Genomic DNA, 17,018 nt, shown 5'->3' with positions numbered 1-17,018 from the left:
TTGGCCAGTGTTGAACATTGCCGTGGTGCAAGCCAAGTAAGCAAGGGACCAGGGTGCAGATTCCAACAAGGCAGATACCGAACCTCCGCTTGGGTTTGTCATAGTCAATCCTCCCCTCAGGGACCTTATGGGGGGACCCCTGTACTATGTTGATTCTGACCAATGCCATTTCCGCCCTCATATAAACAAAGGGAAGTCGTAATTTCACTGAGGTGAAGAAAACCCCGACCAAGTGCCAATACAGTGGTACCTCTGGTTACGAACGCTTCTGGTTATGCACGCTTCAGGTTATGAGCTCCGCTAACCCGGTTGTGAACTTTGTCCTGGGATGCGAGCGAAAATTGTGCCGAAGGCGTGCACGCAGCGGTAGACCCCATTAGTAAAAGCACGTCTCAGGATAAGAACGGTTTCAGCTTAAGAAAGGACCTCTGGAACGAATTAAGTTCTTAACCAGAGGTACCACTGTAGTAGACTGAGAGAGAAAAATTCCTTTCCAGCCCTGGCAACCAATGACCGAAAATTGCTCAGTGAAGGCTCTAACCCGAGGGTGGGCAGGCGGGAAGCTCTCAAAGCAAAATGGCTCTGAGCTCCAGGGGAAGCAGCCTTATACAGGCTTCCCCTCCACTGCAGCAAGGGCTCATGGGGCAGCTTTTTTCCATGAGCCCATCACACAGAGAAGATACTGGACAAAACTTTGGGCCAGAGTGCTTATTGGGCATGGAATGGGGCATAAATTTGAGAAGATTAAGAGGCCATTTGCATATAGCTCTAATTAGAACCCAGTTGACCTGTATTTTGGGACACGGGTGGCACTGTGGTCTAAACCACAGAGCCTAGGGCTTGCCGATCAGAATCCCCGTGACGGGGTGAGCTCCTGTTGCTCAGTCCCTGCTCCTGCCAACCTAGCAGTTCGAAAGCATGTCAAAGTGCAAGTAGATAAATAGGTACCGCTCTGGCGGGAAGGCAAACAGCGCTTCCGTGTGCTGCTCTGGTTCACCAGAAGTGGCTTAGTCATGCTGGCCACATGACCCGGAAGCTGTACGCCGGCTCCCTCGGCCAATAAAGCAAGATGAGCGCCACAACCCCAGAGTCATCCGCGACTGGACCTAATGGTCAGGGGTCCGTTTACCTTTACCTAACCTATATATATTCTGCTCCAATACAGTCTCACATGAACAAAAAAGCTGTTTTATGTATACAAACATCAAAAAAGAAAAGCTTCCTAATGTATTAAAACTCGGGGGGGGGGGATGGGCAAACTTTTGTTTCTCCTGAGAATCATTAATCCCATTCAGCTCTTGTTGCCTATTGATGTCTCCTGAAGGGCAGGAGTGGTCTTTGAGAAGGGAACAGCACTGTGCACCTGACCTCCAGCAATGGAGTCACTGCTGCTTACTAGGAGAGGGGCATGTCAGTGAGGAGCTCAGCACTGTGTGGGCTGATATGCCCACAAAGCACTTATCACTCACCAATTTGCTCCTGTCCTAGTAACTGGCAGCAACTTTGGTGGTAGGAGGCCCAGTGCACAGCACCATCCCTCCTCACCAACAGTTCCTGCTAATGGGACATTCTGAACTTGTGAGAGTTGGGTGACCTCCACATCTTGACTAACAACCTGAATTAATGCATTCCTTCGTTCCCAGGTAGTATTATTATTATATTTGTTTTTATCTGCTCTTTGAAGTTGGTTAGGTTGCAGCAGAAAACTCATCAAGCATGCTTTGTGGCTCTGCAGGGAATTGAATGTCCAGGCTAACACTATGGCTATTTCACCAGTGCCCAGATATATATATATATATATATATACATACATACACACACACACAGAGAGAGAGAGAGAGAGACTCCTGAGAAATTATGTTTTTATGTTATGTTAGTCTATGTAAACTTATGCCTTAAGAAAACTTATTAGTCTTAAAGGAGCCACAGGGCTTTTGGGTTTGGGGCAAAGGCAGGAAAAGAGATTTACTACTCTACTCCTGATATCAATGGTCAAGGATAGGATTTGTGTGGGTGGGGCAGCTAACTTTGTTTCTTATGTTTTTATCCCATGTTGTGAATTTTTTTCTTCTAAATAACTGCTGTAGATAATCGGCACCAGGAAGCCAAAGTTCCAGTAGCGATCAAGGTCCTTGATGTAAATGACAATGCTCCAAAATTTGCAGATTCCTATGAAGCTGTTGTTTGTGAGAAACCACAGACCAATGAGGTAACCTCTGCCACACAAACCTCTCATTTGTGGGTGGGAGAGATTAGATGAGGATGTTCATTTTTCTTAAGTTCAGAGTGGCAAAGAAAATTCAATTTAACATAGGTTTGGCTTCTGGGGGGTTAATATCCTGTTCTCCGAGACATAGGGCATCTCTAATGTATTCTAATAACAGGCTTGAAGCTCATAAATCATCCCTTTTGGAAAGAACTTGTTGCCAAGTTTCTTAAAGAGCCAATATTGTCTATCTGAGGCCTTTAAAAAAAAAAAGGTTAAGATTTCAGGTTAAGTTTTATTCATATTTTTCAAGGTAGTTAAAATTATAGCACACACATCTCCCCTTTTAGAATATAGAGAGCTGCTTTATACCAGTTCACAGCTCGTTCTAGCTCAGTATTGTCTACATTGACTGGCAGTGGCTCTCCAGGTTTCACAAAAAGGTTTTTCCAGCCCTCTCTGGAGATGCCAAAGATTGGACATGGGACCTTCTGCATGCAAAGCAGATGTTCTACCACTGAGTTGTAGCCTTTTCCCCTTTAAAAGGGGCTTAGCCAGATTCGTGGAGGGAAAGTCTATCAATGGCTACAAGCAATGATGGCTGCCTTTTGCATCCAGGTTCAGAGGCTGAATGCCACTGAACGACCAATTTCTGGGAAGCAACAGTGCAAGAAGAAAGTTGCCCATCCACCTTGCTTGTGGGCCTCTTTGTGAAATTGGTTGCTAGACAGGAAAGGACTTTGGTCTGATCCAGCAGGGCTCTGCTTACATTCTTATGATGTAAGATGTGCTGGGCAATAGTTATGAGACTGCACCCTAAAGGAAGCTGCACAATTTTCACTCAAGAGCCAATTTGGTGGGATGGGAAGAGGAATGACTTTTTAGATGCATTGCATGCTCACAAGAGCCTTTCTTTTACAGCCATTATTAACAATTACTGCAGAGGACAAGGATGATGCAGCTAATGGCCCAAGATTTATCTTTGGGTTGCCACCTGATATGATCCAGAAGCCTAATTTTACTCTCCGAGATAACCGAGGTTTGTGAAGACAGGAGCAAACTAATTATTCTTATCATGCCATACTGTAACACTTTAGTTATCCATGCCCACCTCTCTGGGGCTGAGACTTGTTGCAAAGGATGGGCGGTGGGGTGAAATCTGAAAACAATGTTCAGAGGCATTCCTTTAGTGCATCACCACCAGCATTTATCCTAATAAATACATGTAATATAGAATCTATAAGATTAATGCCTTGGGATTGCAAGTGCTGTAGCGATTTCAGGAACATCTGCTAGCGCATCATCTCTGAGCTGGTAACAGTGGCAGAGGAAGGGGGGGTGGGCCGCTCCGGGTGTTATCACTGAGGGGGGTGACAAAATGACATACACAAAAAAGGATTTTTTAAAAATGGGCTCATGAAACTTTTTAGTTCAGTCAACAAATGTAACGAAACACGGCTAGCACTGGTTGTCACACAGTGGGGGCCAGCACTTACCGCGGGGGCCTACAGCGTGCCTGAGCCACACGTCTCCTGCCCTGAGGGGGAGGCAGTGGAGAGGCTGCATGCAGTGTGCCCCGCCCCCATGGGCAACTCGTCTTGCCCCCAGCTGCATGATACACGAGCCACACCCAGCACCTGAGTGGCTAGCTATGCCGCTGGCTGCTAACACGAATAAAATGGTCACATGGCAGCCTTCTGATTTGCTGGGGCCTATCAGATTGTAGGAGAATGGTCTGTTGCTTCCAATAGGAGGGAGGATTAATTTTAAAAGAAAAAAAATGATAAAGGGCAGAAGAACTATGGTACTTACCTCCCAAAGAGGCAATGATGAAAAGAGGATTGGATAAATTCATGGCAGATAAGGCTTTCAATGGCTGCCAGCTATGATGGCTGTGTTCTACCTTCACTGTCAGAAGCAGTGTGCTTCTGAATACTATTTAGGTATCACAGGTGGGGAGAGTGCTGTTGGGCTCAGGTTTTGTTTAAGGGTTACCCAAAGGCATCTGGTTAGTCCCTGTGTGAACAGAATGCCGGACTTGAGCCTTTGGCCTGATACAACAGGGCTCTTCTTTTATGTTCTTATGCAATTCTTTCCACTACTATTATTGTTATTATCACTGGTGTGGTGGAAAATTCTGGGAATCTAGCACCAGTTGGCAGTTTCATTTTCCTTATCCTAATTGCTGCACATGGGTGGCAATTGGGTTTTTTACCAGGATCAAAGTTTAGGAAGGAGATTTAAGCTTCCTCATGTGTTATGGGGTCAACCACAGTCACCCCTCCCCATGCACACACCTGTACTTTTTATATTTAAAAAATTGCATGGTCACAAGGTCATGGGTGCGTATTCCTGCACAGCAGGGGTTGAGACAAGATGATTCACGGGGTCCCTTCCAACCCTATGATTCTAGATCCTGAGCCATTTATAGAAAACTATCCCTGCTATTCATTTCTCCTGTAATGTTAGGGGGGATAGAGGGAAGGACTAACTATGTTAAAGCAGTTAAAGAGGAAGAGAAAAGCATAAACACCAATTTAGAGCTGTGCTAAATAGAAAAACTTTACCACCAAGTTGCAGCACTGGTCCCTTATAATCCAAAATTACATATTTATTTAATTATTAAAATACACCCCCCATATTTTTTTAAAAAACTGCTTCAAACCCTGAAACCATCAAAGAAGTGTAAATAAAAATCTATAAAACAAATCTGTTCCTACAGTGTACAATTACACTGTATCACATCAGGGTACACAAAATCTCAGGAACCACTGACACCAATCCTGCTTCCCGAGGCAGCTAGTGGAAATACAAGGGAAAGGGACTGAACATGGGGCCACAAGAATGCCAAATATGTTGCTAAGCTATGATTTCTCTCAAGGCAGGCTGGTGGGACCTATAGTAGGCAGAGAGTCTAGGAGGTCCCCATCTTCTTTTGACTTTTATTTTCTTGATCTCTTACAACTCATACCCCATAAACATCTCAAAGCTATTTCACACACACACAAACATCAGCATCCTAAGGCCCCAATTCCTATACTGTACAGAAGGAACCTCCTGATGAGATGGTATCTTCACGAGCCCCTTCCCCCTTCAGAGTGCAGTGATCTTTTGAGCGTATAAGGGGCAAGACCATATTTAACTACCTTCAACTATGTAGTTATGAACTCTTGTACCTTGGTCCAACTTTTTCATTTAGCATTGCCTTTGGAATGTTTAATGGCAAGTCTCCCATTAGAAGTTATAGATTTTAAAAACTGGCTTCCATCCAAATAATCACTTAATGTCTGGGTTGTTTATGGGAGGCGTGGAACATTAGTTGGGTCATGTATTAACTGAACTACAGCTAACCTGTGTCAAGCTGCTATTCATTCTCTGGACTGGCACCACTGGTTTTCTTTTTTTCATTGTTTTCAATCAAAACAAGCAGTGAATTGAATAACATTCCTAACACAGATACTTGATAATCTGTTCAACTGAGTAGCTTTAGCAGACAGCACTCTGGCAGTTTAAAAAAAAAACAAAAAAAAAAAAACTCCTCAACAATTTAAGTCAATTGAATTTATCTGGATGGGGGGGGGGCGGTATGAGCTTTGCATTTACTTTACCAATTCTCCAGCTAAATGATAAATTCTTTAATATATTCATGTCATTTTCATGAGTGTGTGTGTGCGGGAGGGGGGGACCGACAGTGTAGTTAATTTAATTCTTTGTATGTGCGTGTATTTTTAAAAGGTTAAGCTAGAGAGTCAAAGTGAATAGCAGGAATTCTAAAGGCTTCTAGCGAGTAACCTTTTTTCCCCGGTGACAGAATGTCTTGCGATTTGCAAGTCAAATAACTTAAAATTTCTCCTTCTCCCCTCCCGCCATTTGTAAATCAGAGTAATCTTTGTATCATGCCTCCACACTCTTAAGGAATTCACTACTTTAAAAGAAAAATGTCTTTATTAACTGCAAAACCAGTTAATGAAAACTCCTATGTTTAGGCCCTTGCCAGAACTTTTAAAGTGAATACCATCCTATAATGATCATTTAATAGAGTTTCTACTCGTTTCCCAAAAGTAATTACATATTGAAATAATAAAAAAGTCACATTTTACATCCTGTTAATAGTCAGTGGCGTTACTGGCTTTCTCAAGCCCAGCTTGGTTCTATAGAAAGCATGGGATAATGGGTAATTTCATGCTGTGATAAAGCACAACACTGCTTTCATTCAGGGTGTTTACTCACATTGCATCATATTAATAGACAACCATCTTCTTACTTCACACTCTCTCTATACATCTGGTATCATTTTTAATTCCCATGACAGTTTGGGACCGAATGTACCAGTATTGCAGGAAGATCAGAGGCACAGCATTAAAAGTCAGTTGAAACGGATTCTTCATACAAAAATGAACTCCCTTCTACTGTGGCGGAAATTTCCCCTTTGGGGTTCAAGTATGCAGACTCATACCCAATTCCCAATCAGTCAGACTTTATTCAATAATGTACTACAGGGGAGAGTCTGCAAGGACTTTCCATTAGGGCACACACTGTACAGACAAAACATGCATCACCTTGACTTTTTCATCCTCTTCCAAGCCACTTTCTGCCATCCCTTTTCCTCACCATCTCTCATCCAGACACAATCTTTGTACACACGTTGTTGTTGTTGTTGTTGTTGTACATGCAGATCCCTTCTTGTGCTCTTAGGTTTTTCCTTAACTGGTTCTTACCAGTTTTATGGTCAGGCCATATTCTTGTGTACATGACACTGGCCTCACTGATAATGGGTAGCAGAAATTCCATTGCAGTAGCAGTGCCCCTTTAACCTTTAATGGTCAGCATGCTTACATGAGAAAAAACATGTGCTTTTAGCCCTGTGTCTTAAATGTATGTTCAGGAATGCTGCAAGAAGGAACAAAAAAATAATAATGTCATCTTGCATGGGTCTCTGCCATGCAGCAGAAGTGTCTTGCAGCTTTTCAGGAATCTAATGTGTACATAACCATCTTCAGCCATCAAACTATTCAGGAGTGGGGGGGGGATGCTTATCAATAGGAAAGAATGACAAAAGCCATGGTGGCTATATTCTGCCTGCACTGTAAGAGGCAGAGTGCCTCTGAACACCAGTTTGTGGGAGTTGCGGAAGAGGAAAGAACTGTTGCACTTGAATTCTGCTTGTTGGATTCTCATGGACATCTAAATGGAAACTAAGGGAACAGGATCCTGGATTAGATGGTCATACACTTATGAGCAAAATGCTCTCTTTCTCTTTCCCCCTCTGTGTATGTGTCTGTGTGTGTGTGTGTGTGTGTGTGTGTGTATGAGAGAGAGAGAGAGAGAGAGAGAGAGAGAGAGAGAGGGAGAGAGAGAGAGAGAATCAGGTATTCTTTGACCTAAAGGTATCTGGTGTAAACTGTTGGAACATTAGTCTTGCCTCGGTAGTAAGTCCTAGCAGCTATGTAGAGTTGCTGTTCTGTTACAAACAACAAAAAACAAACAAATAATGTTGAGGTTCTCCTGGAACAATGGATACTCTATCCAGACACAAACCCACAATATATTATATAAACAGTTATTAAATGATTTCCAAGCATTATTGATTTTTTATATAAAAAACCAAAGAGTATTATATGATGCTGTTTCATACACAGACCAAGCATGTGAATTCCTTTGGAAGGCTTTAAGGATGGTTAGAGAACTGTACCATAATGAATTGTCAATGGTTTTTTACTTTTATCAATGTGGCCTAATTTGTTTAGTGACAAAATTCATAGACGCGTAGAATTGGAGGAGTCCTTGTTGGCTTCTAGTTGCAATGCTAGAAACCCAGAGCTAGAGCATCACTAATGCATTGGATCCCCAATTCAGCCTCTACTTGAAGACTTCCATCAAGGAAAAGCCAATCACCTGTCTAGGTCATTGCTTTATTGGTCTTACCATCAAGAAGTTCGTCCCCAAGTTTGGCTCTTGTAAGCTCATTAGATCTAGTCCTATCTTATTTCATTAACTGGCATGAAGGTGATTATTCACACAAAAGTTAGAAAAGAAAAGAAGAGAAAACAAAAAGAAAAGAATGAACAAGTATGAATTGCACCATGTTAATTGAACAACTTCAGTGTGAAGTTCAGCTACGCTATGGAAATGCTTTCTGAAGATGATGATGGCTTTGCTGTTATGAAGCCACTATTGCATCATTCCTAGCCTACAACTAGACATTTCAGAAGTGTTAACAGACAATTGCATCCAACCACATCCAGATGTCCATCTAACCACTGTGAGAATCCTGACATACATGAACAACAATGACCACTTCTGCAACACAGAATGATATTTGTGAAGTGGACCCGAGATGTGAATGTGCTAAAGCTGCCAGCCCCAAGCTGTGGACTTCCATGCGTGCCCAGGCCACCACACTCTTATTTTACTGAGCTCAGGAGAGCTTTCTTTTTGATGCATTTTGTTGTTGTTGGAGTACAGTCAATGATATTTGGTCTGCTGTACAGCAGGTGGTAAAATTCAATAATCTATACCAAACTTTCTTTGACTTGCTTAAAATGAAAAAGAAAGGGCATTTCAATGAATAAACAAACCCACAGACTTTTTCCCAAGGCGTCTAGAGGAGCATCAAAGAGGAGGAAATAAGTTTTTTCTGGAAATACCATAAACATATAAAAGAACTGCAACCAATCTATGAAGAACGATTGGATCAGGAGATAGCAGCCACCTGCTGGTGCTTTTGAAAGAAAAACAACATTAATGGAGTTTGAAGTTGTTTGGAATGGATTCCCAACCCCCCCCCCCCCCGCTCTTCTCCTACAGTACATTCAGAGTGGATAATAAAAGTAGTAGCAACTTCATGATTCTAGAGGATGCAAGAATTAAGATTATTATAGACCTTGGAGTAATACATGTACTTGCTGACTGGAGTTGGAGCCCTACAACAACTGGACGGCTGCAGGTTACTTATGCTTGATCTAACACCTCTGTGTGTGCGGATCACATGCCTTTTGCAGTACACAACCATGAAATTTAGAATTGCTATTTCCCCCCTGTGTACACATATAAGGATTCCATGGCCTTTGAAAAGGGAAAAAAGGAAATCACACTAGCCCTCTTTTAAAGAAGGAATCCACAGATATTTATCCTGGTACTGATAAACTTACCACATCTGATTACAATCACATGTCTAGGGTGGAAAAAAATTACAGTAATATTTGGCTTGGACCCACCTCTTTTAAATAGTAAATAAAGTCTGAGGAAATGATAGCATTACGAATTAGCTTCTTTGTTGAGCCAAATTTAGTTCCAGGACTGGCTTTATTGGAATTATGCCCAGTGACATTATGTCTGAATAAATGCCATTTCTTTCAAGTGCTTGAATACTATGATGTCTGCCAAAGGCAATACACTGAAAATATAAAGAGGGAAAATATTTATTTTGACAGCTAAATTTAGGTAGGTATTTAGCTCCATTTAGCCATAACACATGAGTCATTTTCATTTTGACTACTATGACTTAAAGGACAACACCATAGCTTAAATTCAGGGTTTAGTTCTGCAGACTGCCATGCAGTCTGAAGGGTTCCATTTATTCAGTGGGATATGCATGAAATGGTGATTTAAATTTAAGTGCTTTGATGCATACCCTCCAATGAAAATAGGGACACCCCATTCCATAATGATAATTTTACTATTTATACCCCACATATCTTACTGGGTTGCCCCAGCCTCTCTGGGTGGCTTCCAACATAGATAAAAACAATAAAACATTAAACATTAAAAAACTTGCCTATACAGGATTGCCTTAAGATGGCAAACATGGCAAATGACCGGGATGATGGGAGTTGTAGTTCAGCAACATTTGGAAGGCCAAAGATTCCCCACACCTATTTTGTTTCTCAGCAAAAACAAAGATTGTATTAGGAAGAGGTGGAGATTCTATTCCACAGAAAGCCCCAATTAAATCCCTGGCATCTCCAGTTAAAGAAATCAGGTATGTGATGGAAAATATCCCCTGCCCGAGACCCTTCCAATAAAGGTACGAGAACACTAGAGGGTAGGTGATAAATAATCTGATGTGTTAGAGAGTACCTAATAATGTATGTTTTGAAATGAGGTACATTTCCTAAATGACATGCAAACTATAGATACAAATGTGGGGTGAGCCAATGGACATGGGAGGGGGATCACATACAGAATACAATGGTACCTCGGGTTACAGACGCTTCAGGTTACAGACTCCGCTAACCCAGAAATAGTACCTTGGGTTAAGAACTTTGCTTCAGGATGAGAACAGAAATCACGTGGCAGCGGCACGGCAGCAGCGGGAGGCCCCATTAGCTAAAGTGGTACCTCAGGTTAAGAACAGCTTCAGGTTAAGAACAGACCTCCAGAACAAATTAAGTTCTTAACCCGAGGTACCACTGTAGTCTACTAAAATGTACTTTTTGTGAGTCTGCCTTTAAAGATGAACCAGAAGCTTCAGCAGGTATAGGCCCTGCTGGATCAGACCAAAAGCCTGTCTAGTCCAGCATCTAATTTCTCAGAGTTGCTAAGGTAAAGTCAAGTCAAGTCAAATCAGGTCAAGTCAAGTCAAGTCGAGTTGCTTCCCTCTGGGAAGCCCACAAACAGGACAAAGCTCACTCCTACCTCCATGACTGGGACATGGAGACATACTGCCTCTGATCCTGGGGGTAGCCATCATGCCCATCATTTGTAAATCTCTTGTAAAGCCATCTAGTGGCCACCATTAAATATTGTGGTTTTTTAAAAAAGCTCATAGTTTAGATGCTCACATGGTAAAAGGGTGATCAAATGAGAAGGAGGTGTCCCTGCGCAGTTTAAACTAATGATTTTAACTTGTAGAACCATGAAGAGTTTGTGATCTGGTTACTTGAAGGATTGCCTGACTCTGCCCAGGGTTTAAGATCAGCCACGGATGCCTTGCTCACAGGGCTTTTTTAGTGGTGACCCCATATCTATGGAACATATGTTAAAGATTATTTTGCCCGTGTGCCTTTGGTCAAATTAGGAGCTGGATATTTAAACTGGTATTATTGTCTATTTAAATTGTAACATTTTCTCCCCCATCAGGATTAGAAATAGTTTCATTCTGCTTATTTGGGATTGTTGTATATGACTTTTGTTTGTTTTGTTCCTGTTTGTTCCTAAATATACTGATTTAAGAGATTTTTATTCTGCTGACTGGAAGATGCCCTGAGTAAAGTTTTGTTTTTAAAAGCAGCATATAAACGATTCAAATAAATATGCCTCTTCTCTGATCTATGTGCATTTTTTTGAGGGTTGAACATAGCCTACTTGCATGCAGCTGTAGACAGATGGGACTTGCTCCACATCTTTGCAAATCCAACCTTTTCAGGTTTTTAAATTGCACAGAGTGTGAACATGTGTAGGGCAGGGATGAGCCTCCAAGTATTATACTACTCCCCACCTTAACTGTGCATTAAAGGACTTACAAAGGAGGGACGTGTATTTTCCGCCTGAAAATGACTGACTGAAGCTACCTAACATTGGACATGTGCTTTTTGACTAGGGATGGGGCAGAAAGTTGATTCAGAGGCAAATGTAACTAATTTGCACTGTCTCAAACAATGTGAAAACAGAACCACCCTTCAAGATCCCTGCTTCTCTCTTTTTTCACTACAGTTCTCATGCCAAGTCATGTGCACAAAAATGCACATGTTTGTGAATATAACATTCATAAATGCCTTGTATTATGGAAAATTTCTTCCCAAAAATGTGTGTACTAGGAAAAAAAGCATTTCAAAATGTGCGAAGTAAGATAAATTCACAAATGGATGTGGAAATGTGGAGACCAGGATTCAAAATTAGAATTAAATAGAAATTGAAAGGAACCAAAATTGACAGATTTACCTTGGTATTGACAGTTTTTCTTGGTATGTGTCTCTTTCATACCCGTGCCATTTAGGGATGCATGTCTCACATTTTACAAGCTCTGTGCAGTAATCAATACCCATAAATGGGTGTGTCCATAATATTATGAGCAAAGTTATGTGTTTTATTTTCTTCACCCACTTTCTGTTCTTTTCACCACTGCATTTTATTCTCAAATAACCGAAATGATGAGAGCATGACAATATGCAGAAGACATAATGTTAAAATGTTGTCATGCCATTAGGACCGAAGTTCTGTGTTTATTTTGGACAAAAGGGCAAATGCAAATTCTTTTTACAAAGGGGTTGGTGCTGGAATAAGCCTTATAATGATCATTATCTTATTTACAACAGATAACACAGCAAGTGTTTATGCGAAACGCACAAGCTTCAACCGGCAGACGAAGGATTTGTATTCTCTGCCCATCGTGATAAGTGATGGTGGGAATCCGCCACAGAGCAGTACCAACATACTCACAATCCGGGTGTGTGGTTGTGATGGAAATGGACAATTAATCTCTTGCAACCCAGAAGCCTACGTCCTCAATGCCGGACTTAGCACTGGAGCTTTAATTGCCATCCTTGCTTGTATTGTCATTTTGTTAGGTAAGGAAATCTTAACATTTATTTTCCTCTCCCTTTTCTTGCTTCTCCTCCTTCTCCCTTCTCCATCGAAATACGGTGTGTGATCCTACAAAAATATGTTGAACTCAGTATACACCAAACTGAGCACAGCACAGCAGCCACATCTTGGTGAATCCCGATTTTTTGTAGTGCCAAGCAGGCACCATGTGCCTTTAGTGTCTAGAGTCTCAAGATTTCCCAGCATAATCTCAGGAGTTCCACCATCCCCTTGACGGAGAGGGCTCATAAAAGCACCAGATCAGGGTGTCAGTGCCTGGTGTGTTTCAAATCCAGAAAGGAGCTCAGATTGTGTTCCAGACATCCAGCAGGCATATGGGAAATTAACCTGTTAAAATACAAATTCACCCTGCAGTGAGCTATGCACATCTCTGTTCAAAATGGATTAGATCCAAAAGTTTTGTTCTATTCACAGAAAGGCTTTTCATGCATAGAAGAATTCTGTGAATGGAAGGACAAAAGAAGGCCTTCCATAAGCAGAACTCACTTTCTTAGAACAGAAGCTCATTATGTGAATGGAATGGAATCTTTGGATTCAACCCAGTATTTCTGCCTGTTATTCTAAGATTTGCCCAGTGCACAAGAAGATTGTTTCTTTCACTTGCTTTTTAGTAATAATAATAATAATAATAACCTTCTCATTTCCTCCATCAGTGATTGTAGTGTTATTTGTAACACTTAAACGTCAGAAGAAAGAGCCTCTTATTGTTTTTGAAGAAGAAGATGTTCGAGAGAATATCATTACTTATGATGATGAAGGTGGCGGGGAAGAAGACACTGAAGCTTTTGACATTGCTACTTTGCAAAACCCCGACGGCATCAATGGATTTATTCCTCGCAAAGACATAAAGCCGGAGTACCAGTACATGCCACGGCCAGGGCTTCGGCCTGCTCCAAACAGTGTTGATGTTGATGACTTTATCAACACAAGAATACAAGAAGCAGACAATGACCCAACAGCTCCTCCCTATGACTCTATCCAGATCTATGGCTATGAAGGAAGAGGCTCAGTGGCTGGTTCACTTAGCTCGTTGGAGTCAGCAACGACAGATTCCGATTTGGACTATGACTATCTACAAAATTGGGGACCTCGTTTTAAGAAACTAGCAGACTTATATGGCTCCAAAGACACTTTTGAAGATGATTCTTAACAATAAAGTTAAAATTTGGCCTTAAGAACTGTGTCTAATGTTCTGAGAAAAAGAAATCAGAGGAAATGTAAGCAGGTATTTTTTTAAAATAAAACAAGAAAAGGTTCGTATAAAGCATTTTTTGGTTTGGTGGGGTTCAGGAGAGTCCTTAAATTAAAAACGGATGTTAAGAAAAAGTGGTAAATACTGTGAAGAACCTTTTCATGCAAAAGGCAAATATAGGAGTTGGTTATCAACTTCACTAGAAGGGGGACAAAAATAACCACTTGTGAAATACAAAATATTTAAGTGAAGGGAAACTCTTTTTTTAAAAAAAATCATCCTACAATCGGGCAATCTTTGTATGTATGATGAACAACTAAGTCTTTTATGTCAAAGAAGCTTCCACAAATTAGAAAGGATAACAGTTCTGAGCTGTAATTTCGCCTTAAACTATGGACACTCCGTATGTAGTGCATTTTTAAACTTGAAATATATAATATTCAGCCAGCTTAAACACATATGATGTATGTACAGGACAATGTACAATTATAATGTCTCTTGAGCATCCGACTTGTTTCTGCTGACTCTTGTAAATCTTTTTGCTTATACTTTCATCTTAATCTAATACGTGCCAGATATAAAACTCTGTCTTGTTGCAGTGAGAGGCGCCCTATTTCTATGTCATTTTTAAATGTATCTATTTGTACAATTTTAAAGTTCTTATTTTTAGTATACATACAAATATCAGTATTCTGACATGTAAGAAATGTTACATCACACTTATATTTTATGAACATTGTACTGTTGCTTTAATATGCGCTTCAATATATGAAGCAGACTTTGAAATAAAAAAAATGATTCTTTTTTTACTTCTGGTTTTGTTTATTAAAAATTTAAAGGGAAAGTGTTGTTTCTAATGATCCATTTACATATGTATATCTCCCCTCACTACCCATTTGACCTTTTAATAGCCCTATTTATTATGCGTTTGTAGTTCAAGTTGTCTTGTTAAGTGATTATTTAAAATCAATTACAAGTTGTTTTTTAGCGAAATACTGGCAAGCTGGCAGCTGCTCCAAGAATGCAGTAGCACCTTAAATGCAAAATGAGTCAGCTGTGGATTCAGTTCAGTTTTCCTAAGTATTTTTGCCCTGTTATATGCATTTATCTTTCCTCTTGACAGTCTCACAAATGACTTTATAAATGTGCAGGCATGCACTGTACTTATAATGTACTCAGTGCTTTTTAAGCTGACTATCCATTTTAGCCTTCTGCGGACTGCAAGAGACTTAAATCTCAGCCTGACCCAATTTGGGGATGCATGCCCACTAACAATTTTCTACCCAACTTCTACCTAAGAAATATATTAATTAGTGCTTTGATATTTTAGTAGTTGTTTATTTTAGTTCGCCAGGCAGGTATTGCTGCTTCAACGTTTAGAATATAAAACAATGAAAAATACATACATAGCTTCTTTATTTAATATTTTCAATGTATTGATGTAATCAATTTTTAAAAGGGACTATAGATTAGTTCTGGATTAGTTTAGACAACAGACCAGATTATGCTCATCTATTTGTTTAACATCTGGAAACAAATGTAAGCAAGCTAGATTTTAGATAGCCAGTAGGGGAAGCTCAGAGGTCTGAAAATGTAACATAGAAAACAACCATATCATCAGCAAAGCCCATTTTTAATGTCCCAGAGGAGATTGGACAGGGGGATAAATGCTGCTTCTGTCTTCAACTGGCAGTGAAGAGTGCCAATATTGGCGAGAGCTGCATTGCTTATGGTACTTTTTGTTTTAACTTAAAGATGTTGATTTAAATTTAATCACTTCAGTATAGTTGTCTTTTGCCATTAAAGGTCTAAGATTGGTAGATGCCCCACTAGTAGGCTTGAGTGTAAGGAAAAAAATGTAACTACTATATCATGTCCTATTTCAGTACTACATTTTAACAGAATGCACATTCTATATACTTTCACACCCTTTAGTTAAGAGTTCTTTGATTATTGTTATTATTATTTTCCTATTTTTATAATCCAAAGACTATTTTGCTAGATTTGCACATTTCCGTGATATGAATTAAAATTTTGAAAGCTCGCAATTTATATTAACATATAGAGGAAAAGTGAACTTGCTGTTAAGTTGTCATTTCCACCTTTATCTTCAAAATGACAATAATCTTCATCATAATTTTCACTACTTGATAATGTATTTTTTACTGCATTGTTAGGCAAAAATGTAACACCTTTTCTATATGCTTCTGTTTAATTTTTAAGGGAAACAAGTATTGTCAATTACTTTTTCATAATTTTAAATATTTGGGGGTTTTCTTTTGTCTGTGGTTCTCTCTCTTTCTCACTTATAAGGTTGGAAATAAATTTACTTTCCCGGCTAGTTTTGTCTTTTTTAAATTTAGCTATCAGAAAACAAATCTGTTTGTAGGAACCCCCTTTTAAAAAATTCAAAATCAAAAGGCACGTTTGTGATGATACTATCTAGGGGAAAGGCAGTAGCTGAGGTCCCAAATTCAACACCCCCAGCATCTTTAGTCAGAGCTGAAATCTTCATGTCTGAAGCTCCAGAAAGTTGCGCCTGTCGGTATAGACAAGTGCTAGACAAAACAATGATTTGACTCAGTATAAGGAAGATTCCTGTCTTCCTTAACCTACAAAATCACTGAAATACTTGCTATAATGTTAGAACACACTCACCAATAATATTGTTAATTATACGTTCCAGAGTTCTGTGGACTACTTGCTGTCATCTCAACAATGACCAGCAAGAATCATTCATGTTTCCTTTTATCTTTCGGTTTGAATTTAAGGCTAAGACTTCCTTTCCCCACATGAAGGCTGCCCACTTCATGTGGTTCCTCCTCTAGCAGTCTGGGTCTGTGTAAAGGCTTCCATTTCCTCTGCTACTGTGTTTCACACAGGATGCAAGCTATTCCTGACCTTTCAGGGAAAAAAGAGTTACAGTACTTGCAGGATATGCTAAATGTTCTATGCACCAAGAATCGCTACTGTGGCACCCATGGGCCCTTATTTGTGCCTCCATGTTCTCCTCCCACCATCTACCCAACTGAAATTTGGGGTTCATAATGGTTTCTTTCCTCTGTAAATATGCCA

The 17,018-nt window shown here is 40.2% G+C and overlaps 1 protein-coding gene across 1 annotated transcript in view; it reads left to right on the top strand.

Annotated features, from left to right (window-relative positions):
• The window catches only part of CDH11 (cadherin 11), a 33,714-nt gene extending 18,962 nt beyond the window's left edge, over window positions 1–14,752 (top strand). The window contains exons 8-11 of the mRNA XM_081018462.1: window positions 2,088–2,209; window positions 3,128–3,245; window positions 12,463–12,714; window positions 13,405–14,752. Coding sequence (XP_080874588.1) covers window positions 2,088–2,209; window positions 3,128–3,245; window positions 12,463–12,714; window positions 13,405–13,901 — 989 coding nt within the window. The 3' untranslated portion in view covers window positions 13,902–14,752. The remainder of the gene's footprint in view (window positions 1–2,087; window positions 2,210–3,127; window positions 3,246–12,462; window positions 12,715–13,404) is intronic.
• Window positions 14,753–17,018: the final 2,266 nt, after the last annotated feature.

This window comes from Podarcis pityusensis, assembly GCF_964106645.2.
Source record: "Podarcis pityusensis genome assembly, chromosome: 8".
Lineage (NCBI taxonomy): Eukaryota > Metazoa > Chordata > Lepidosauria > Squamata > Lacertidae > Podarcis > Podarcis pityusensis.
This window is presented reverse-complemented; position numbering and strand designations above follow the sequence as displayed.